Source organism: Pelobates fuscus, chromosome 13 (assembly GCF_036172605.1).
Source record: "Pelobates fuscus isolate aPelFus1 chromosome 13, aPelFus1.pri, whole genome shotgun sequence".
NCBI classification, from domain to species: domain Eukaryota; kingdom Metazoa; phylum Chordata; class Amphibia; order Anura; family Pelobatidae; genus Pelobates; species Pelobates fuscus.
Window position 1 is genome coordinate 106284840 of NC_086329.1, and position 24435 is coordinate 106309274.

Genomic DNA, 24435 nt, shown 5'->3' on the forward strand with positions numbered 1-24435 from the left:
ATCTAGTTGTTGAGCCGCTATTTCCAGCTTCCAAAGTTTCTTGGGTCTCACATACTTTCCCCCAGCCACCACGTCCTCCTTGCAGCATTATCTTAGGAGGTCTCACCTATTCATGCAGTCTATTGATTACCTTCTCTCCCCCACATTTAGTCTACCCTAGGGGGACAACATGTTTTAATATACCATGCTTCCCCTGGCACAATTTTGAGTGCCAGTTAAAGTGCTGGGCAACTATTTCCTCGCTTGGCATTTACCATACAGCTAGGCAATTAGGTTTTGTTGATTGTTTTTCAATTCTGACAGGTACCCAATTTTTGCCCTTTTTTATTACAGGCCTACCACGACGCCGGTTCCGGCACACCTCAACCGACTTATGTCCCTGTTACTTCCTATACGGCCTTATTTGCCCTTCACACAAATGTAAAGGCTTGGCCTGCAGTTGTGGGAGGGGCATGGTACCCATTTAAACCCCCCTACTCACCTTCATCCGTCCCGTACGTTTTTTAGCGACTTGCATGTCCCCACCCTCCACTCCCTCTATCTATACTTTCATTACACCTCATGGGTGGGCCCTCTTTTATTACAGGCCTACCACAACGTTGGTTCCGGCACACCTCAACCGACTTATGTCCCTGTTACTTCCTATACGGCCTTATTTGCCCCTCACACAACTGCACAATTTACTGGTAAGTCAGCGTGTAACTGAAACTCAACAACTCTATTTATAAGCAATGTTAAGGCTGATACAATTGGTAGTTTTTCTTATTACAAAGAAACCTGCATATTACCCAGATAAAATTACTTCCTAGTTGACAGCAGGGCCGCCACCAGAAATTTTGGGGCCCCTAACTCAGCTCAGGGTCTGGGCCCCCAGGGGCCCGCCTCCAAATACCGCCCACTGGGTCCCCCTCCAAATACCAACCACAGGAATACACACACACTGATACAAAAGGACACAGATACATACTAACAGACACACATACGGAAATAGACATACACGCATACAGGCATACATACTGACACACACATACTGAGACATACACACAGGCATACATAGTAAAAGACAGACACATACTAACATACATAAAGACACACATGCATGAAGACATAAAGACACATACATACATACAGACACCGACATACATACACACATTCATACATACAGACATTCAGACACTGACATCCATACACACATACATTCATGACATACAGACATACATTCATACATACAGACTGACATACATGCATGCATACATACAGACCTACTGACAGACATACATGCATACAGACATCCATACACACAGACATACGTTCATAATGATATGCAGACATACATTCATACTGACATACAGACATACATACACACGCATATACATATACACACAGACATACATACAGACAGACAGACATACATACATAGACATACATGCAGTCAGACATAGACATACATGCATGCATGCATCCAGACAGACATACATAGACATACATACATACATACATACATACATGCATACACATACATACAGACATACACACATGCATACAGACATACACACATGCATACAGACAGACATACAGACATACATGAATACAGACATACATACACATACATACAGACACACAGACACACAGACACATACAGACACACAGACATACATACACATACTTACAGACAGACACATACATAGACATACATACATGCATGCATACAGACAGACATGAATACATACATACACAGACATAAATACATATACATACAGACAGACATACCTGCATGCATACATACATACATAGACAGACACATACATACATACACAGACTTACAGACAGACACATACATAGACAGACATACAGACAGACATACACAGAAAGACACACAGACACAGAAAGACACACATACACAGTGCTCATTTTCTAGCCACCCTCCTGTCTCTTACCTTTGCAGGAGGGTGGCTGGGGATGATGGGAGTCGCCGCGACTCCTTCACTTGCGCGCGCTCCTCCCGCGCGGAGTGTGCCTTCACTTGCGCGCGCTCCTCACAGCGCTGACCGGGCCCCTGAAGGAGGGGGCTCATCGGGTGGCCATAAGTGTGTGGGCCACCCGATGGGCCCCACACGTGGGGCCCGGGCTGCCGGGCCCCCCAGGGCCGCCGGGCCCGTGACAACCGTTACGGTTGTCACACCCTGATGGCGGCCCTGGTTGACAGCATTATTAAGGCAGGTTGGTGGCTGGAACCGCACTCAATCCCAGCAGCCACGGGTGCACCGAAGCAGGAGCAGCAATCCCAATACGACAAGGCAAACAAAAAACCTCACAGGCACTCCAAGTGTAAAGCTCCAGGCAGGTTTATTGCAACAAAATGTACAGCAACGTTTTGACCTGACTACAGGTCTTTGTCTAGTCAGGTCGAAACGTTGCTGTGCATTTTGTTGCAATAAACCTGCCTGGAGCTTTACACTTGGAGTGCCTGTGAGGTTTTTTGTTAGCATTATTAAGCCATCACGGTGGACTTAGATTGAAAACTGAGTGTACACTCACCAGTATAGCACAGACAGGTAGATAGTACTATGCAGGTGTGTGGATGAGATATACATGCTGTCTTAAGGAGACCAGGTAATCTTCTATGCCTGCATTATTTTATTTTTTTAATTCTTTTTTTGTTGTGCAGGAGATGACATTTGTGCTTGCAATGCCACAATAGCAGTAGAACGCACTTCACAGACATACGTTTACATGACATATGGAGAACAATTGCACAATTTAGGAAAGTCAGACTTCATAGTCAGATCGGGTGCTCATGTCTAAACAGGATATAACATGTTAGCTGATGTGCAGACAACATGTTTAAGGTACGAGCGGTTTCCTAATCACATATGCAAGCCCATTCCTTCAGTGAGCAAGCCTGACCACACTACGACTCTATCCTGCACACCTTCATTTATTTTTAACTTAACCACCCTGTACATTTATTTTATTTTTATTTAATATATCCTGTGTACATTGTATATTTTCTTGTATTTATATCTTGTCTGTTATGCTATCCCTGTATGTAATTGTTTTTTTCACCTATATGCATTCCTCTATTTTTCCCCTCTTATTTGTGACTGACCTCTGACCCCTCCCTTTTCTTATTGATATGTTTGTTTTTATTTGAATATCCATCTCTTCATCTCTGTACCTAGATACATTTCCCCCTCCCTTACCTTTATTGCAAGCTCTCTGACCCTCACATATCTTTATTCAACAGCCTGATTCCCCAACTTTGCAAGCCCATTCCTTCAGTGAGCAAGCCTGAATCAATAACCCCAATTGCACTGATGCCTCTCGTCTGCTCTCTGTAACCTCCTCCTTTGGCCTTACGCAATGGTCCAATTTAGCAACCCATACAGCAGGAAACACTCTTGATCTTGCCTTCACCAAATTCTGTACTGCCTCTAATCTCTCCAATATTCATTTTCCTCTATCTGACCACCATCTGCTGACTTTTGACATTGGCATACCTAAGACCCAATTGACACCACCATCTGAACATCACTCTCACAGAAACCTCCAATGTCTTGACCTAGAGCATTTCTCCACTAATCTCCAAACTCTCCTTTTACCTATCTCAAACCTCACCTGTCCTAGTTCTGCAACCTCCTTCTACAATTCCACCCTCTCCTCTCAACTAGACATCATGGCACCTTGTACATTTAAACGCCGCAGGCCCCCCCAACAACAACCCTGGCACACCAAGCTCACTCGATACCTCCAAAAATGCTCCAGAACTGCTGAACGCTGTGCATCTGACTTTCTCCACTATAAATTTATGCTGAGCTCATACAGCTTGGCTCTTTCCTCTGCAAAAGTTAATTACTTCAATACCCTCATAACCACACTCTCCCGCAAACCCAAACAACTATTGCACACATTTAACTCTCTTCTTCACCCTGCTGTTCCTCCTCCACCTACTAACTTGACTGCCTCAGACTTTGCAACTCACTTCACTGACAAGATCTCTACAATCAGGGAAGAGATCTCTCATCTTTCTCCTCCCCCTTGCAATACTTCCCCTAACTTCACTCCCTCTGCTGTTCTATGTTCATTTGCACCCGCTACATCAGAAGAGGTTTCTGCTCTGCTCCAGTCCTCCCGCCCCACCACCTGCTCCCTAGATCCAATTCCCTCGCATCTCATCCGTACTCTGTCTTCTTCTCTTTCTCCACCTCTCACTAAAATTCTCAATCTCTCTCTCTCCTCTGGTATATTTCCATCGCCCTTCAAACATGCAACTGTAACCCCAATTCTAAAGAAGCCCAATCTTGACCCAAAATCTCGTGGTCACTACTCTATCCTAATTCTCCTTGACCTGTCTGCGGCTTTTGACACTGTTGATCATCAACAGCTTCTTCTCATCCTCAGCAATATCGATCTACAAGATATTACTCTCTCCTGGTGCTCCTCCTACCTCTCCCAGCGCTCTTTCAGTGTTTCTTTCTCTGGCTCTGCTTCTTCTCCCCAACTCCTCTCTGATGGTGTCCCTCAAGGTTCAGTCCTTGGTCCCCTACTGTTCTCCATCTATACTGCCTCCCTTGGTAAACTAATTAGCTCCTTTGGCTTCCAATATCATTTCTATGCAGATGACACGCAAATCTACCCGTCCTCTCCTGATCTCTCCCCGTCCCTCTTGACTAGTGTCTCTGACTGCCTCTCTGCTGTTTCTAACTGGATGGCTGCCCACTTCCTTAAACTAAACTTGACCAAAACTGAAATTTCCTCCCTCAAGTGTTGTTACTCCTGTGTCTGTCTCCCTCCAAGTCAATGGTGCTACCATCAGCTCCACCATGCAGGCTCGCTGCCTAGGTGTTCTCTTTGACTCCGACCTCTCCTTCAAGCCTCATGTTCACTCTATCACCAAATCCTGTCATTTCCATCTCAAAATCATTGCGCGCATCCACCCCTACTTAACGCCAGATGCGACTAAGGTGTTGGTCCATTCCACTGTCCTTTCTCGCCATGACTACTGTAATCCGCTTCTCAGTGGTCTTACGTGCTCCCAACTTGCGCCGTTACAGTCCATAAAGAATTCGGCGGCGAGGCTCATCTTCCTGTACGCCCGCACCTCCCATGCCTCACCCTTCTGTCAGTCCCTACATTGGCTTCCTTTAAAATATAGAGCTCAATTTAAAATTCTGGTTCTTGCTTTCAAATCTCTACACAATGCTGCTCCCACCTATCTATCCTCCCTTATACACAAGTATGTCCCGTCTAGGCCCTTACGATCTGCTGAAGACTTACGTCTATCTTCTGTCCGTACTCCCACCTCTGATGCTCGCCTTCAAGACTTCTCGAGGGCTGCACGGTTCCTGTGGAACTCACTTCCCTCCTCCGTTAGATGCTCACCCAGTCTCCACTCCTTCAAAAAATCGTTAAAAACCCACTTCTTCATAAAAGCGTATCAATTAAACTCTTAATAGCTCCCAACTGATTCCTCTTCTGCAACTGTCACTAGTCTAATACTATCCTTACCTTTTGTGTCATTTTACCCCACTCCCTCTAGCATGTAAGCTCATTGAGCAGGGACCTCAACCCTTCTGTTCCTGTGTGTTACAACTACATGTCTGTTCGTCCACCCATTGTAAAGCGCTGCGGAATTTGACGGCGCTCTATAAATAATATAATAATAATAATAATATGGTTAGTAAGAAGCATGTTATAATATAGATTTAATTTAAGCTGAGTAGCTGTAAACCCAGCTAGCGATAGTAATGAAACTCAGTGCCACAGGGTATACATCACCAGAAAGAAGTTAAACTTAAAAGAGAAGGCATAAAATAAGTAGCCAAAGCAAAATGCAATATGTCCCTGCTAAAACAGGAGTGACTAGTGGTATATGCAGGGGCTGTATCATAGGTCTATCCTATGCCATATGTAGGCTATGCTAGAAAGTCCGCAACCATGCCTGGACTGGTCTCTCTGTATGCCCCTTTTGTTGTGCTCTACTTCCAGCCGGGCTTCAAGCTTGCCTGTCATGGGTGGTGTGCGGCGCCCGAGTTCTGCATCTTCACAAGCCCATGCCTATGAAGGGGCCTTATCAGCTTCTCCAGGGATCTTCCTGCTGTGTGTGGCAGGTTCATGAGAGTTTCTGGTTACAGTGAACCCGTCATGTGATTGGGCGGCTGGTAGGTATTGCTTTCACTTGACTTCCCAGCCCAGGGTAGGGTCGGCACACCGTCATGGTAGCTTGGGGCATATTCTCCTCAGACATGGTAGCTGCCAAGTTTCTGCTCTGTAATTGGCTCCAGAACTCCTGACACAGCAGATCAAAGCAGATGTTGAAGCATTGTCTCCAGGTCTGGAGCGATGAGCTCTCTGGTCAGGTAGTGTGTTGGTGTGAGGCTGCCATCTTGGGCATGCCATGCGGTGTTCGTTCCGCCTGGAGATTCCTGTGCAGGGAAGCAGTGAGTGCCTCCAGTGGGGACCGGGATATCCCTCACCGGTCCTTAGGGGGGTCGCGGGGCTGCAGGCTGATTTTAAAGCTGAGCTAGCTCTGTACTGAGTGGTCGGCCACCACCCCCAGTCACCAGACCTTTAGGCTGACAAGGCTGCATGTGCAAGCAGTGTTAGAAGGCAGCAAAATGGCTTAAATTGTGTTTCCACAGGTCCCCACTCATTTTCTGGTTATCCCAAACTCGAGTGATGCTTCAGGTGATGTGAGTATACACAAGAAAAGCTTATTTATAAGGCAAATATATAGAAGCATTCAGAGTGCACGTCTGGCCTTCGCTACGCCTGCATTATTTTTAACCTGCATATCGATCACATATGAAATCATAAATGGACACTGTGTACATGGCAGACTGACAGCCATTCCTTGCTAATTTAGGACACATTGTCAATCCATTACATGTGGTGATGTATCCATGACTCAGATGCCTGGTTGACAAGTCCACTGTAATTTGCTGGTTGTCACTAAGTCAACCCATGACCATACAGTGTTATACTGAGCATGTCTATAAATGTAACAAGAAACATTGAGAATGATGAAAATCTTGTCTTAATCATAGTTAGCTTTTAAATATCACTATTTAAACAGAATAGTTTGTTTCTCATTTCAGAACCTGTTCCTGTCCCGGAGATAAAGACTGAACTTGATATAATCTCCCCCGACTGGTGTAATTTTACTCTCTATTGCTCCGTTCCTACAATCACCTCCACACTGTCCGCCAGCTGGAGCTACAGATACAATGTGACCGAGCACCATCCCTTTAATGAAACGAAATATAATAAAAGTCATGCAGTCCATCTATCTCTGCAGTCACAGTCACATAACTCGCAATTTCTGTGTTTGGTACAAAACCCTGTGGACAAGAAAAATGTGTCTGTTTATACTCAGCAAATCTGTCCTGCCAACAGACAAAATCTACCTAGTACCAGTAAGTAAAACAATGTGTCTTTTTATACACAGGAAATCTGTCTTGCCAACAGACAAAATCTGCTTAATAATAGTGAGTAAAAAAATGTTGGGCTGCATTTAAGCATTTTCTAACGTGATATCTCATATTATGCTAAATTAATGTGTGTTAGTTTAGAAGGAGCAAATCAGTGTTCAGTTTATATTGGTAAATCAATCTTGGCATAAGAATCCAGGGACAAAAGTAGAGAGGCAGTTATAAAACGTGTATATATGTGTGTGTGTGTGTGTATATATATATACCGGTATATATAAAACAATAAGAAAGGCTGCTCTCCGGACTTAAAACAAAAAAAATTATTCAGATAATTTTAAAATACGACATATTTTAAAATTATCTGAATACATTTTTTAGTTTTAAGAGCAGCCTTTCTTATTGGTTTTTGCATATCTTGGAGCTCTGGTGGTGCGCCCGGCATTGGACTGTCCTGTATGCGTGAGTGCAGGGGATATATTTATATTTATTTATATATATATATATATATATATATATATATATACATATATATATAAAAAGAAAAAATAGATTTGCACTTCAACTTACTTATCAGCAAAAAATATACAGGTAGCGTGAAGATAGCACTCTCAGGACTCAAAATATTTAAAGAAAAACTTAACTTTTAATGTCCACAGTTAAGAGATTGACGTTTCAGTTTGCAACCCAAACTTTCATCAGGATAACATAACAACTTAAAAAACAATCTTATATACCCATCACCAAAATACACTTAACCAATAAACTAGAGGGTGCTGACTGTGATCGCCATTCCTGGAGCCTGCACGAGTTACTGTATGACCCCGATGACGTCATCGCAATCAGCGTCATGACATCACTCCTGGTCATTTCCATGGCAACCGGACGCCATGTCCGTGTTGAGTTTTACCTAATACAGAGAGCTCCGGCTGCAAAGCAATGAGCTGTACTGAAGAAAGGACTTTCTATTTACAAAACAATATGGCACAGAAGTGTTTGTGATCTGAGCCTGTCCCTTTATAAGGCTCTGAGAAATGTGAGTTGGAATTTTCCACCACTTGTGTATCTTCAATTATCTCCTCCACAGATTTACGCTATATTCTATTTCTTTTCTTTTTATGTTAATAATCACCTGTATATTGGATGTGAGTATTATTTCATTAACTTTCTAAAAGCACTCCACTTAGCATATACCAAGGCTGGACATTTATCTAAACCTTGTTATATGCAAACTTTTGTTCTATTTATTTGTCACAGGGGGTGAGGGAGACTTTCCCTGGAGTGTGAAGCTGCTGTAAACGTATATTGTAAAATATACTAAGCGCACCAGTCACGGTTGTCCTTTTTTATATGAGTCTGGAATATACCTAAAAGTGCTTTTCCCCAGGGTGGCACCATAGACCACTATTGAGAACGTACAATACACTTAAGTATAACTTGCCAACTGAAGTGTAACCTTATATTGCATGATGATGAAACAAAGTACATGATACAATGATAATTAATTGCTCAAAAGGGAGATCCTCGTGCCACTAGGGAATGCAAGAACCCAACTCTCGAAGATAGTCCTCTATATCCCAGGGTAAGATGGATCCCCCATAGAGTTACATAAAAAACAGACATGACCCTCCTGGAAAATGGAGGCAAAAATAAAGGTTATAGATCCAAGCCAAAGTTAAAATAAGAACAGACAAAGTCAGCCTAGGGCACAAAGACCATAGTTAGAGCTATTGTGTAAATCCAAATGAAAACAAAACCTGGAAAGACATAGATGCCTATCCCCCAGGGTGGGCAATCTCTATAGGTAACCAGTGTTTCACAAGGAATACCGACATCCAAGCCATAAATCGCTGAGTAATAGTCTCTATCCAATCAGCACATGGAATCTCCATCCCGGATGGTAGACCAACTCTAGGCTAATCCCGTGTTACAAATTGGAACAAGAAAGGACAACTCAAAAATGATAACAAATATTTTTCATTAAACCCATGTGGTTGGACTGTATTTAAAGTCCTAATCTGGAATAGTTCACGTTGGAGCAAAAGTTTACTACGACCACCACCCCTATGAAGTGGGGGTATGTGATCTATAGTCATCAACTTTAGAGAAGGCAAAGTATGGCCCAAGTCCAGGAAGTGTTTAGCCACTGGTTGTTCAGTCTTGTTCTCCCTATATGCTGTACGGATACTGGACCTATGGTTCCTAATCCTCTCACGCAGTGGAAGATCTGTCTTGCCTATGTAGGCTAACCCACATGGGCACGTCAACTTGTAAACAACAAAATCTGCATTGCAAGTCAACCGGTGTTTGAACGTGAATAGCTTCCCTGTAAGAGGATGTGTGAAGACTTTCCCTGTTCCCATATGACCACAAGTCACACATCCCAAACACCGGTAACATCTATGGTTTATAGTCGGCCTCTTGAGTTGGTAGCATTGGATAGGGTCAGTGTTTAACCAATAAATCTCTTAATTTTTTGTTTCTTTTGTTCCTGGTGGACCATGGTAGTATGCAGACTGGGAGAGTAATGTTCACATAGCCTGTTTACCGTCTTGATGAGGAATCACAGTGTACAAGCTTTTGACATAGCAGGTCACCAATATCACTGTTTCAGGAGGTAGTATGCTTGAAGATAGCATCTTAAGAAATGCTGGAGTATCCTTAGTACAGGTTTCCAGATTCTCAATGGTATCTTTAAATAGAAAGTCCAACCACTTAGCAACTGGTTCTAAGATACCACCTACGGTGGAGACAATTGGTCGGCCAGGCGGTCTATCAGAGTTCTTATGGACCTTTGGAAGAGTATATATGACCGGGGTTCTTGGTGAATTTTGTAATAAATATTGTTTAAGTTCCAAAGTGATAAAGCCACTGTCCAGTCCTCTTTCTAGCTTATTACTGATCTGTTGGTTGATCCTATCTGTGGGATCTTCCATAAGGGGTTGGTAAGTCTTCAAATCAGATAGTTGTTGTACAATCTCCTGACGATAATCCTTGTAGTTCTGCAGGACCACACCGCCTCCTTTATCAGCTGGTCTGATGACAATGCTGCTGCCTGTAGAAAGATATTTGATGATTTGTCTCTTCTTGGTAGAGAAGTTAGAATGAAAGTGGTGTGGACATTTAAGAAAATCTGCAGTTTCTTTCTGTACTGACCGTAACAAAAAGTATCCACAACACTGTAGAACTAGTCCAGCTATGTGAGTACTAACTGGAAATCTAACCAAATAATATAAAGTATAATAAGTGAGAAATATCAATATGTGATCATATTCTCCAGTAAAGGGTCAGAAACAATCAATTTATCTCCACAGCCAAATGGCTGTGCCTCCCTAGCTTGCTATAAATGTCTAAACTGGTTCAGACTCCTGACTTTAATCATATATGTGCGGTCAATGTCTGAAAAGTAAAATTCTAAGTATCTTAGACTGCAAGCCTGGTCTGAGGAGAATATATCCAGCATTAGTAAATTAGGGACCTAGGCAGTCTGGAAGCCATCTGTAAGGAGAAACTACTGCCTAATAGGTCAAATGCTGCAAAATTGTCCGTACAAAAAAGTGGGGTGGAAATAACCTGTTAAAGATTATAAAGTAGACAAGCCACAAATGTAGCTGTAAAAGGGAAAAATGTTCACAAAATAAATAACCCAATAAATACAAACTATCCAGTTCACTGCTGTACTGTAGAAACCGACAGAATAATAGGCAGTGAGAACTGTTATATGTAGTGAGAAAAGGTGGGAGGGGAACAGCGCTACAGTACTGATCACAAGGGGGAAAAAAAAAGCTGCACACCTGAAAGGAAGGGCTACCCTCAAACCCTTCAGAAAATGGAGAAAACAAAAAACAACAAATACAGGGTGCGCTGGATAAAATAAACGAAAACGATAACACAAAAAGGAAAGTCTCTATAGGTACAGTGTAGACCTTGAGTAAATGTTCTTCTGTTCTCGCTTTGGAATCGCAGTGGTTGGATATGAAACACAAAAGCAGAGAAGGGGGGGACCGATAGTGCAAAACCGTATGGTAGAGAGGATCACGAACAACACAGACGTAGAGAAATGCCAACTTACAATTTTTAGAGCTAAGCCCAGCTCTAGGTAAAACAGCTTACAGTGGTATTTGATACTCCCCACATGTAGGATATAACTGGGCAATTGGAGTCTCCACACGATTCTTTAAAACTTCTGAGACAGACGTCAGCATATAAAATATATAAAAGAAAAAATCCCAATGGTGCAATAACTTAGGTAGTACTGCAACAACAGACAACACAGAGGTCCTAAGAGTGCCAACTTACAATTTAGAGAGCTATAACCAGCTCTGAGTAAAACAGCATACAGTGGTATTTAAACTCCCCACGTGTAGGATATTCCTCTAGTGATGCTTGTAGTGCCGGTCTTATGAAAAATAAAATCACAAGAGAGGGCCCATAGTGTTTTCCTTATGTAAAAATGACAAAGTGATAAAAAGAAACGTACTTACAGTGTTCAGAGCAGCCACACTGCTCTATGAACCAAGCGTAGGTGGAATAATCCCCACCAGGGATTTCTTTTGCAGTACTGGATCTTGTTAAAAATGATGATAAAGGGGGGGCGGGGCCGAGCCGCCGAGCTGGACGGTCGCACGCGAGTTTAGCTCCCGCTACACATCCACAAATATACACCCAAAACATGGCAAACGACCTAATAAACCGTCAGCACGGGTGATCAGTACCACAGAGACACCGGATCCAGGGAGAGGCTGGCTCCTGGAGCTACAGTCCCCTGGAAGCGAGGCCCTCGACGACCGAGTGGGGGCCTATGCTGGCGGTGAGAGGGACGGACGGCCGCTGCCCCTCTATCCTGCCTCATGGTGCCGAAATGGAAGCGGAGACCCGGGCAGACTCGGCCCTGTTCCCCCCCCCCATGGACCGGTGGGGGTGATCCCGGTCCTCACCCACTGGCCATGCATCCAGGGCCCAAAGACGGAGCCATCCCGCTCAAGCGCCTGACCGCACCACCCAAGATGGCGGATACCATGTGCGCCAAATCCGGCGGGGGTGACTGCTCCATCATGGAGAACAGAACAACTAACAAGGCCTACATAACCGAGCCCAGGGGGCAGAAAGAACTCAGGCCCATCATACCAAGCACTGCAGCCCCGCAAGCAACCACCCACCCGCCCTCCTCACGAGCGGTACTCACCCACACCAGCGACTGCCGTCAAGCAGCACAGCGGCCCAGAAGAGGTTCCCACGGCCCCGACCCGACCCGACACACAGATACATCAATGATCCTCCAAGCATCCCCCCTAATAGACACTCACCGCCGGACGTCCAGAGGAGGCACACTTTACTAGCTGGGGAGACTAGCAGCACTACCCGAACACCGACGGACACCTCCTCCTGGCCACATCGACACAGTAGATCGGGAATCGGTTAAGCACAGACCCACGACCACAAACAAGACCTCAGACCCACCAAACCAAAGGCCCCTGGAGCATAAATCAACCCAAGAACGCTAGACCAGCCAGGGTGATTTCTTACCAACGTGTTTCTATCTTAATCTTTCCAGCGTGATGTATTGTTTAGCATATAAATAGGCATGCTTCCACTCACCTAACTCATTCATATACTCACACAGGATAAATGTATGATTAATTAGACCAGAAGTCACTGTATAGCATGCATGTCCCTCTCTCAAGCATAGATCAGCATAGATGAGCATAACCAAACCAACATTGAGAAACTAAAAAGATGACACTCGCCATGAACATTCATCCCCAGTTACTGAGTTAAACGTATTTATGACTTATAGTTGCACTGCACACTCAAATCTCAGAGAATTTCACTTCGCATGTCATGCTTACTCACTGTCTTTACCTTCTCTAACAAAACCTAAAAAATGTACCGTTTACTCATAAACTGTATAATGTTTAGAATATGCACCTGATTAAACATACAGTGTTAAACATGAGCAACGAGCATAGACGTATAAGGATTAGAATGTATAAAGAGCATATATGTTTAATGATTAACATGTGCAGTGAGTGTAAGCGTATACTGTTCGAAAAGTGCTACATAATACTGTTTTTCTCTTCGTTTAGCATTACAATCTTAAAAAAAAAAACTAAACTGTGCAAGTTCTAGCTGCATACCACCTCCTATGTAAAGCTATGTCTTAAGAGTTTTGTGTCAACTGCTGTTGTGGCATGACATAACTGTTTGTACATCTCTGCACGGCAAAAATAAAGAATTTAAAAAAAAAAAAAAAATGATGATAAAAAGATCAGCCAGGATAAAACAGCAGCATATAAAGTAAATGAACTAACCCAAAGTAAAAGGTAGTAACAAAATACTTTAATATAAAACAGAGTAAAAATACACAACGCGTTTCGCCAAACAGTAGGCTTTTTCAAGTGTAGAGAGGCTCTACACTTGAAAAAGCCTACTGTTTGGCGAAACGCGTTGTGTATTTTTACTCTGTTTTATATTAAAGTATTTTGTTACTACCTTTTACTTTGGGTTAGTTCATTTACTTTATATGCTGCTGTTTTATCCTGGCTGATCTTTTTATCATCATTTTTAACAAGATCCAGTACTGCAAAAGAAATCCCTGGTGGGGATTATTCCACCTACGCTAGGTTCATAGAGCAGTGTGGCTGCTCTGAACACTGTAAGTACGTTTCTTTTTATCACTTTGTCATTTTTACATAAGGAAAACACTATGGGCCCTCTCTTGTGATTTTATTTTTCATAAGACCGGCACTACAAGCATCACTAGAGGAATATCCTACACGTGGGGAGTTTAAATACCACTGTATGCTGTTTTACTCAGAGCTGGTTATAGCTCTCTAAATTGTAAGTTGGCACTCTTAGGACCTCTGTGTTGTCTGTTGTTGCAGTACTACCTAAGTTATTGCACCATTGGGTTTTTTTCTTTCATATATTTTATATGCTGACGTCTGTCTCAGAAGTTTTAAAGAATCGTGTGGAGACTCCAATTGCCCAGTTATATCCTACATGTGGGGAGTATCAAATACCACTGTAAGCTGTTTTACCTAGAGCTGGGCTTAGCTCTAAAAATTGTAAGTTGGCATTTCTCTACGTCTGTGTTGTTCGTGATCCTCTCTACCATACGGTTTTGCACTATTGGTCCCCCCCTTCTCTGCTTTTGTGTTTCATATCCAACCACTGCGATTCCAAAGCGAGAACAGAAGAACATTTACTCAAGGTCTACACTGTACCTATAGAGACTTTCCTTTTTGTGTTATCGAGAACTGTTATATCACTTTCAAACGGTCTAACGGACCTATAGTGGCTGTCTGTAATGCCTAAATGAAAAAACAGGTATAAATATGTACACTATCCCACTAATGTAAAAAGACCAGAAACGGGAGGAAGAAAAAAGGACAGGTTAAAGCGTGCTAATGTGCAGGACCATACTTAGAATGTTGGTCCCTGTACATGGTGACAGAGTGCCCTGTGTAGTAAGTGAGAAATAAAAGAACCCGACGCGCGTTTCAGTGCCACTAGCGTGCACCTTCATCTGGGGTTGACTTTTAGGAGAGAGCAAGAGACAGGTATGTGAGGTAGAGGTTAGTCTGGGAGGTCATAAGCTTTCCTAAAGAGATGGGTTTTAAGGCACTTCTTAAATGATTGAAGACTAGGGGAGAGTCTGATGGGGGTAGGCAGGCTATTCGATAGGAAGGGAGCCACCCGCGAGAAGTCCTGCAAGCGTGAGTCATGAGCAGCAGACAGGAGAAGGCGATATAAGAGGGGCTAGAATTGTTCAGTGCTTTATAGGTATGGGTTAGCGCTTCGAATTGACTCTTATAGGACACAGGAAACCAATGTAAGGACTGAGAGAGGGGTAAGGTATGAGAGGACCGACTAGAGAGGAAAATCAGTCTGGCAGCAGCATTCATTACAGACTGTAGAGGGGCAATACGGCTTTTGGGAAGACCAATTAGGAGAGGGTTACAATAATCCATGCGGGAAATTACTAGAGCATGGACAAGCTCCTTGGTAGCATTTTGTGTAAGAAAGAGGCGGATGTGGGCTATGTTTTTAAGATGGAATCTATAGGATTTGGCAACATACTGGATGTGAGGCTCAAAGGTGAGGCCAGAGTCAAGTATGACGCCAAGACAGCGCGCTTGCAAGGCTGGGCTTATGTGGATACCACTAACTTGAAGAGAGAGCAAAAGAGGAGGATCAGTATTAGGAGGAGGAAAGACAAGGAGCTCAGTTTTAGAGAGATTGAGCGGGAGGACATCCAGTCAGAGATGGAAGAAAGGCAAATATTGACACGTTGCTGGACGGCAGGGGAGAGGTCCGGGGAGGAGAGACATATCTGGGTGTCATCAGCATACAGGTGGTACTGGAACCCAAAAGAGGCAATAAGTTTGCCAAGAGAGGCAGTATAAAGAGAAAATAGAAGGGGACTAAGGACAGACCCTTGCCTGTAAACACATTAAACACGCTGAAAGGATCAGGAAGCAGCCTTTGCTCACTGTGCATGACTCTCCTGCTCCCCCAGCAGAAAGAAGAGCACTTCTAGTAGGCTGGAGTACGGTTCCTCCTCCACAGCACAGGTACTGCCTGTCACGAACGCACCCTACTCCAAGAGTGTGCGTGATGTAGTTGTGGTGGTGAAAGGGTTAAAGTTCACTATTTGTCTACACTAGACCAGAAATAATGATACAATCCCACTTAACATCCACCCATACTTAAACATAATACTATAACTATTACTATTTTAATGCTGCCACCACCAAGACAATTTATAAATGGGGTGCCTTGGTTCCCCAGGTAAACTTAATAATAAAAACCACCAAATACATCTTAGCACAATATTTAAACAATTGCAAAGCACTAAGTAGTCTTTCCATGTAAAAGGATTCTTAACCAGACAAAAAGAAGAACTTAATAAAGGAATATTTATCATGAGCAAAAAATAGTCACAGTGCATACAAAGATAAAGATGACAATCAAATTAGTTACACCAACAACAGATAAAAATAAAATAACAGAAGTCCTAATCACTCTCAGGTTTTCAAAGTAAAACTTCTATGGTAAGAAAGGTAGTTACTCACTTATAATTAGATTCTGGGCCCAAAGCAAGTACCAACACCTTTCAGAATTATTAGATATATACCCTGTGGATTACCAAGACTTGCCCAGAGGTGGAGTTAAGGCCTACCTATAGAAACAGTAGGTGACTACTCCCTTGTGTTCCAAACCAACATCAATGCAAATGGAAACATTTGGTTTTATCTCCTCTTGTGTACTTTCCACAGAAATAATAATTGCATCTATGAATCTGTTACCATTCTTCCATTCCATAGATATGTCACACTCCTTACATGTGACCCAATATAGCAGACATCGCAATCCCTTCCCATATGGGTAAGTTACGCAAATCATGTTTAGGTTTGATTAGAAGACTGTGCCCGTCCCATTCTAAATATAATAAAAATGAGATATGTAACAGATAATGTATTGGTGCTAATATTTAATAGTAATTTGTTATTCGTAGTACATCTTAATATTGTGCTCATAAGCTGCTGTTTCACCGTGATTTCATCTTTTAGTATCACACTTCAATAAATGGTGAAGCGCTAATATAGTGCTGGAAACTGCACACTATAGTGTAGTGTGTCATAAACCACAGTTAATATGAATATACCTTAAAGAGTTCACTATTCAGTAGTCTTTGTATGTGAATAATGTCCCTTTAAAAACAAACAAACAGATAGACATAATAGTGCAGACCATATATAAAACTGTTATATAGGGGCGGGGCCGGCCGCCGTGCTGAACGGACGCACAGAGGGAGAGCTCCTGAAACTTTGCTAACTTTAAGCTCCTAAAAGCCCGCAAAATTACCACCCGACAACCGACAGTTGAGCACCGGTGCAAGAAGCAGCCCTGGTCCCGAGGAGAGGCTTGCCGCGAGGTTCTAGTCCCTCGGTGGGGTGATCCATGTCCCGTAAGATGGGGATCGCTCGGGCGGTGAGTGGGGTGGACGGCCGCTGCCCAGCTATCCTGCCCACCAGCGGTACCGCGGAACAGGGAAGCTAGGGGGTCCGGCCCTGTCCCCCCCCCCCCCCCCGGGCCGGTGGGGGTGATCCCGGCCCCCACCCTATGCTCCGTCGAGCACCCGCTCCCAAAATGGCGGAGACCGCATGGCAAACAACCCTGGCGAGAAAGCAACCGGACGTACCTCCCTCTCCTGATGCTGCACTCTGCATGAAACGTCTCCATTGATTTAATGCCAGAGGCTCGCACACGAGGGAAGGGCAGCACCAACCCCCGCAGTGCCAGATGGAATTGACCCTGAAAAGGGACAGTGCTACCAGGCCCTGGTATACCCTACCATGCCGCTCCACCTCCTATAGGAGGGTAGAAACGACAAGCCTTACACCCTAAAGTCAACATGCAGGGACTCTCACCTTACTAAATTCTGAGAGAAGATGGTACTAAGGGAGCAGTAAGCTCAGACAGCCAGGACAACCACACCAGCATACTGACACCTAGAGACTGTCCCAGAGCACAGAGCCGTGGCATCGGCTGAAGTCACCATATTACATAAGGTGTGGCACCCGCAATATTTAGGACATATCTTTGGGACACATCTCCTGGTGCTGCACTCCTGGACCAGAGCTGGACGCTCCAACCTTACCTGCACCCCCCGCACGCAGCACACCCTGCCAGAGATGGGGTCTAAGCACCATGCCCCCTCCGACACCCCGGACACTCTACGCAGCTGCCTTGGACGCTCACTGTCACATAACCTGTCGGTAGCCACCAGGGATGTAAATATGTTCGTTACTGCACTAGCGAGTCTGATAGCATTCCCACTGTTATCTTGCCAAGCATAGTCATAAATGCAACTAGTTTAGCAATCTATAGCCAGAAGCAACTTGCCTAGATTAACTAATGACATAAGTATAGACACAAGAGCCTAGACTAGGCCAGACAAGCCTTATTCTAAACCTGTGTGCCTAGCTTTACTCACTCTTACGCCCCTAGGGAGCACTGCCTGATTGGCGATTAAGGGTGGACACTTCAACGAGAACCATTATAATAGACGGCATTAATCAGTTTGAACTTAGTTTGTTTTATAACTTTGATGCAACTGTCCATAATCAACCTCGTGTGTGACTAGGCTTGAAATATCATTATCATAACCTATAGTTCAGCATATGTTCTCTAGCATGTTAATAATTTAACGGCACAGTGCATAATCTGTATATCAGTCACTCTTCTCTAAGATATCTCACAATTGCCGATACAATTCTTTAATTCGCAACGACCTCACTAATGTCTACAACCTGCTTTATATAAAATTGTGCAACTGTATATTGTCGCGACCTTGTCTGCATTAACCCGCCTTTGTCTGCTGTTGTGGCACCATAGGCTTGCTTGTAAAATCTATTGCACCAAAAATAAAGAATTTAAAAAAAAAAAAAAAAAAAAAAACTTATATAAAATGCTGTGCCAAGAAAAGACACAATTTTTTAAATAAAAACTTAGCTCAAGTGTGATCGCTTTAGGGTCCGTTAAGGCGATGCTTTCCCTTCTTTAGGAACGGTTTTATAGTTTTTCTGTCCTGTGTGTTATTTTGAAAAAAAAACAAATATGGTGAAATATTGTCATTCATCCAATATGAATATAAGTGAGTGATAAAGTGAATACTCACAAGTAGGGATGTGCATCATCAAAAAATTTGTATCGATTCAGAAAGTTGGGTAAGAAAAAAAATTTGACACTTTGGCAATTCGGGACTTCGGTTCAGTTCGGCACTTCAGCAATTCAGGATTTCGGCAATTCGGCGGTTCAGTTCGGCACTTCTGAAATTCGGGACCACTGTCCTTAAGGGGTTAATGAACAAACAGGGAAAAGAAAAGGCTGTCTATTCACTAAAGTGAGAATTGTTGGGAATTGTTGGGGATTCAAAATGAATTAAAAGTAAATTTCAAATCAAAGTAGCCAAATCTGGAGAATGTTTCCAGTTTGTTTGCTTTTTTTTGTCCTTAAATTAAAAATTTACTTTGAATTCCCAACAATTCTCACTTTAGTGAATAACCAGAGAAACTGGAGAGTCTGGAGAGAATCTGTGGCATAGAGTGAGCAGAGAAATCATGAACATAGAAACTGCAAGCTTCAGGAAAAAGAAACAGGAGGAAGATGGGAAACACCAATGAGAGAGTTTGTTTAGAGTAGGAATGAGCTCTGTGGAGGAAAGGGACAGCTGATCAGACCTAATTGAAAACCAATGGCCAATTTAGGCCAAAATAACAATTTTGCTACAGTCACAGCTCAGCTGTTCTTGCTTAAACTTTGCAATTTGATTTTCAATTCCTCAGCTCAAAGAAGCATTCTAAGGGAGCCTGATAAAACAGTATCTCTTTTTTGGATAGCCCCATTACAGGAGAGACCAACATTCCATCCACCACATCCCAAACAGTCCCTTTTTTAGAACAGGGCTCCCACCATCACCAAAGGGGGAGACTACGGGACAGAGACAGGTGGGGATACAAACAGAATCGAACAAAGAATTAAATCAGAACAGGATAATAAATCTTTCCAGTTTCGATTTATTGCCTAGACACATATCACTCCTTAGTAAAGGTCTCTCTTTTGTACCAACACCACAATGCAATACCTTTGACTGGACAAAAGACATTAATCTATTTGGTAGGAAAATTGCTCTCAATATAATACATACCAAAAAGGATACACAAGCGGCTAATGACATGGGCTTAAGCCTTCAGGATTATCGTTTGGCACAAAACAGACCTCCTTGAGGAACAAAACCCCAATAAACCATTGACTGACTGTAAACCAGAGAGTTGGTTCACCCCTAATTTTAAGGAGTTACCATACGTTGACCTTTTTGTCCAAATGTCAACTAGTGAACTAGAAAAGGCTGACATCCCTATACCACCTAAGAATCTCACGACTATGGAATACAAGTTCTTGAAAGAGTTGAGACAATCCACCAACACTATCATTAACTCTGCGGATAAGGGTGGGAATATTGTTCTCCTTGACCGTGATAAGTATATCACTATGTGCATGGCACATCTGCAAAAAGAGTGCTACCAAACGTTACCGAGTGACCCCACAGCTCACTACGTCAAGGAATTATATAACATTCTAATGGAAGCTGAATCATCTAAGATCATTACATCTCAGGAATACAAATACTTATTGCCACACAAAAATCCGACCATAGCCACACTCTATTGTTTACCCAAAATACATAAAAATCCGATAGACCCACCAGGCAGACCTATAGTCTCCGGCAATAACTGTCTAACTGAGAGATCTAGCAAATTCATTAATACAATTCTAAGATCTATGGTTATCACATTACCATCCTACCTACAGGATACTAAGTCAACACTATTAGCTCTTGAGGGGCTACAGGTCCCCCCCTACACCCTACTGGCGAGTCTAGACGTAGTTTCTCTATACTCCAACATTCCACATGACAAGGGAATCCTTGCATGTAAATTTTTTCTGAACCAGTCCTCTCTTGATTTCACCAAAAAGAACTTTATAATTAAGCTATTAAAGTTCATCCTAACCCATAACTATTTCATCTTTAATGGCAGATACTACTTACAGCGAACCGGCACTGCCATGGGCACGGCTTGTGCCCCCACATATGCAAATTTGTTTTTGGGTTGGTGGGAGCAGCATGTCATCAAGTCATCTCAGTATCAAGCGTACCATGGATATATTTTGAAGTGGTACAGATACATTGATGACATGCTGCTCTTCTGGACGGGTCCAGTTTCGACTTTTGGTGACTTTGTTGACAGTCTAAACATCAATGACATCAATCTGAAACTTACGTCAGTTATTGATGTACGCAAACTTATTTTCTTGGACTTACGGATTATACTACATGAGGATGGCACTATAAGCACTGAGCTATTCAGGAAGTCAACAGCAACGAATAGCCTACTTCACTGGGATAGCCATCACCCATACAGTCTAAGAGCGTCTATCCCATATAGCCAATACCTCCGAGCAAAAAGGAATTGTTCTGAAGATCTTTCCTTTTACCAAGAATGTCAACATGTAAAGTCTCGCTTTAAATCTTTAGGATATCCTAACAGAGTCTTAAAGAAGGCATTTCAAAGAGCCAGTCAAACTGATAGACTTGCCAGTCTCAGGTTTACTCGCACGAAGTCCTCAAACTCCACTCCCAGATGCATTGGCACTTTTGATAATGGCTGGGGTACTATGTCCAACATCTTGTCTAAGAATTGGCCAATACTGTGCCACAACCCTTTACTTCAAAAACTACTACCCGATCACCCTGAATTGACAGCCAGGCAAGCTAGGAATTTACAAGATACGCTCGTCCATAGCCATCTGTCATCCCCCCAGGTTACACAGAATTGGCTTTCTCAAACTAAAGGCACGTACAGATGTGGGCATTGCAAAGCTTGCAAACACATCTGTCCATCTAAATTCACGCAATCTACTTGCTCGAAGTTGAAGGTCCATACAAATGCCCTGATCAATTGCAGTACCACCAATATCATTTATTTGATAACTTGCGAGTGTGGACTGCAATATATAGGGAAAACGTTCCAACAATTTAGGCGCAGAATCCTGCAACATATCGGCTCCACTAAAAATACCATCAGCCCTACGCCAATTGCTAGGCACATTCAGAATTTTCATGGAGGTTTGAAGAACTGCTTGAAATTTCAAGCAATTGAAAAGCTCTTCTTGAACCCTAGAAAAGGCAACATTAACAGACTCCTCCTACAAAAAGAGTCAAAATGGATTTATAAATTCAGGACACTGACACCTTGTGGTTTGAATGAGGAATATAACTATACCCCCTTTATCCACAAATAAAGTTATATGTGACTCGGGTGGCACTGTATCACATTATATTACTATTCACTTTTTATACATTATTGACCCTGTATTTTTTATTTCTTATCAAATTATCTCTCTTTGAAATAACTTTAGTATTGTTATTTCAAGTCCCAACATCGGTGGCATATGGACCCTATATACAATGTATGATGTTTCTTCAGATTTAGGGTCCATGTTAAAGAATTACTGAGATGATTAATACATTATAATCTAATGATTTATGGTATATCCTTTATGAGTCAAGTAGATATTACAATCTCTAGGAGTTATTAACCAAGTATGCCAATCTTCTTGCTTTATATGTTCACACTATTATCAGTCTTTGCTAAATCGTATAATCCTCTTTAGCACTTTCTGTCAGTTATAACTGTGTGCAAAATTGATTGCCATAGCTTTTTTCGTCAATTTTTACTCCTTGATATAATTTTCATCCATAAGTATTCTTCTCTGCCATTTACCATCTACTATGCTGGCATGGCAGTCAAGGGGTTAGCTGCCACTTCCTGCTAGCCCCTCCCACCGACCAATCAGATGTTTGGGCGCTATATTTAAATCGAACCGACGAGGACAGCATTCACTCCTTGAAAAGCCGCTCACTGGCGAAACGCGCGTCGGGGCTTTCGCACGTGTAGTTTTCTCGCTCTGATAGTCCGCAAGTTTAGCTTGTACTTTAGCTAGTTAGAAATCTTTGATAATAGCTGCGATTTGTGGGAATCTGTGGGTCTGCTAAGTTTTTACTAAGCCGAGTTTTGGATGAAACTGTTAGCTTTAGACTTAGCGTTACACTGCAGTTAGACGCCACTACACAGCTATTGTGTGAATCATATGTAGTTCTAGGGTCACTAGCCTTAGCTACTTGCTCTCAGCGATTCCTTTTTTCTGGCTATAGCAGGGATTGTTCGCTTAGCCAGCTACACGTTCTCTATTATCATTTCTATACCCAGGTTAACCCTGTTTTTTCTCGTCCTGGGTTTTTTCCTTTCACTATTTCTGTCTGAGGATTTATATCCCTGTCAACTACCTTCTGTCACTCTGTAGAAGTATTATTAATATTTGCAACATTATTACAAGGGCTTTCTCCCTCTGACTACATAGTTACAGAGTAATAGTGATTCAAGGTTCTTTTCATTTTAGCTTAACCACATTTTGGAGATAGACTATATTCAGTATATAGTGACTTCTATTACTTTCCTATTGTGGAACTTCTTTCCACTGTATGTTTGTTCGTGTTTAGAGCCAGATATATCTCTAGCTCTTTTTATATTTTGCAGTTATTAAAAGTTATATTTTAATTAATACACAGTGGTCACTGGACAGTCCAGTCACCTCTCTCGAGTTTCTTTTGATTTTCAATTCACTGAAACTGAGAGGGGGGCAAGATGGATCTTTGCCAAAGGCAGCAGGAATCCTTTCACTGGCCCTGACCTCTGCATGCACACATATGCTCTATTAAAAAACATGCTTACATTCAAAGGCACAAACACTGCTCACAAACACAACCCTGCAAGGATGGGAGATGGTAGACCCCTGCTTGCATAGCACCGTTGTAGTTGTACGGCAAATGGGGGGGGGGCCCACTCTTGCACTAGAGGAGGCTCAAAAATCTTTCTTGCCCCAGGACCCTCTCTAAATTAGTTCTGCCACTGGTAACTATGAAAGCAAATTAAAAGCAACTCTAGGATTAAATCGGGGAACTGTAATAAATGTGTTCCTTCAGTTTGAAGAAAATTCATGACTCCAAAAAAAAAAAAACTAACAAAGAACTAGTACAAATGCCTTAACATGCAAAAGTTTAGGAACTGAAAAATTATCAAACCAATGACTTACCAAAGTGCCTCGACCCTGTAAACACAATTTGATGTTTCTGATTGTTTGTGTTTGCAGGCCAGGCCACGGAAACATTGTATTTGCTTCACGCTGCTAATGTAAAGAAAGTACATGCATTAAAAAACCACTATAGGCACCCAGACCCCTTCAGACCACTTCAGGTCCCCTTAGTTTCAACCCTGCAGCTGAAAACATAGTAGTTTCAGAGAAACTGCTATGTTTACACTACAGGGTTAATCCAGCCTCTACTTGCTGTCTCCCTCACAGCCGCTAGAGGCGCTTCCGC

At 42.7% G+C, this 24435-nt stretch overlaps 1 protein-coding gene across 1 annotated transcript in view; it reads left to right on the plus strand.

Moving 5' to 3' along the window:
- LOC134583545 (T-lymphocyte surface antigen Ly-9-like) overlaps positions 1 to 24435 on the plus strand; it is a 210367-nt gene that overhangs the window by 62859 nt on the left and 123073 nt on the right. Inside the window, exon 3 of the mRNA XM_063440495.1 lies at positions 7098 to 7415. Within this exon, the coding sequence (XP_063296565.1) occupies positions 7098 to 7415 (318 nt within the window). The remainder of the gene's footprint in view (positions 1 to 7097; positions 7416 to 24435) is intronic.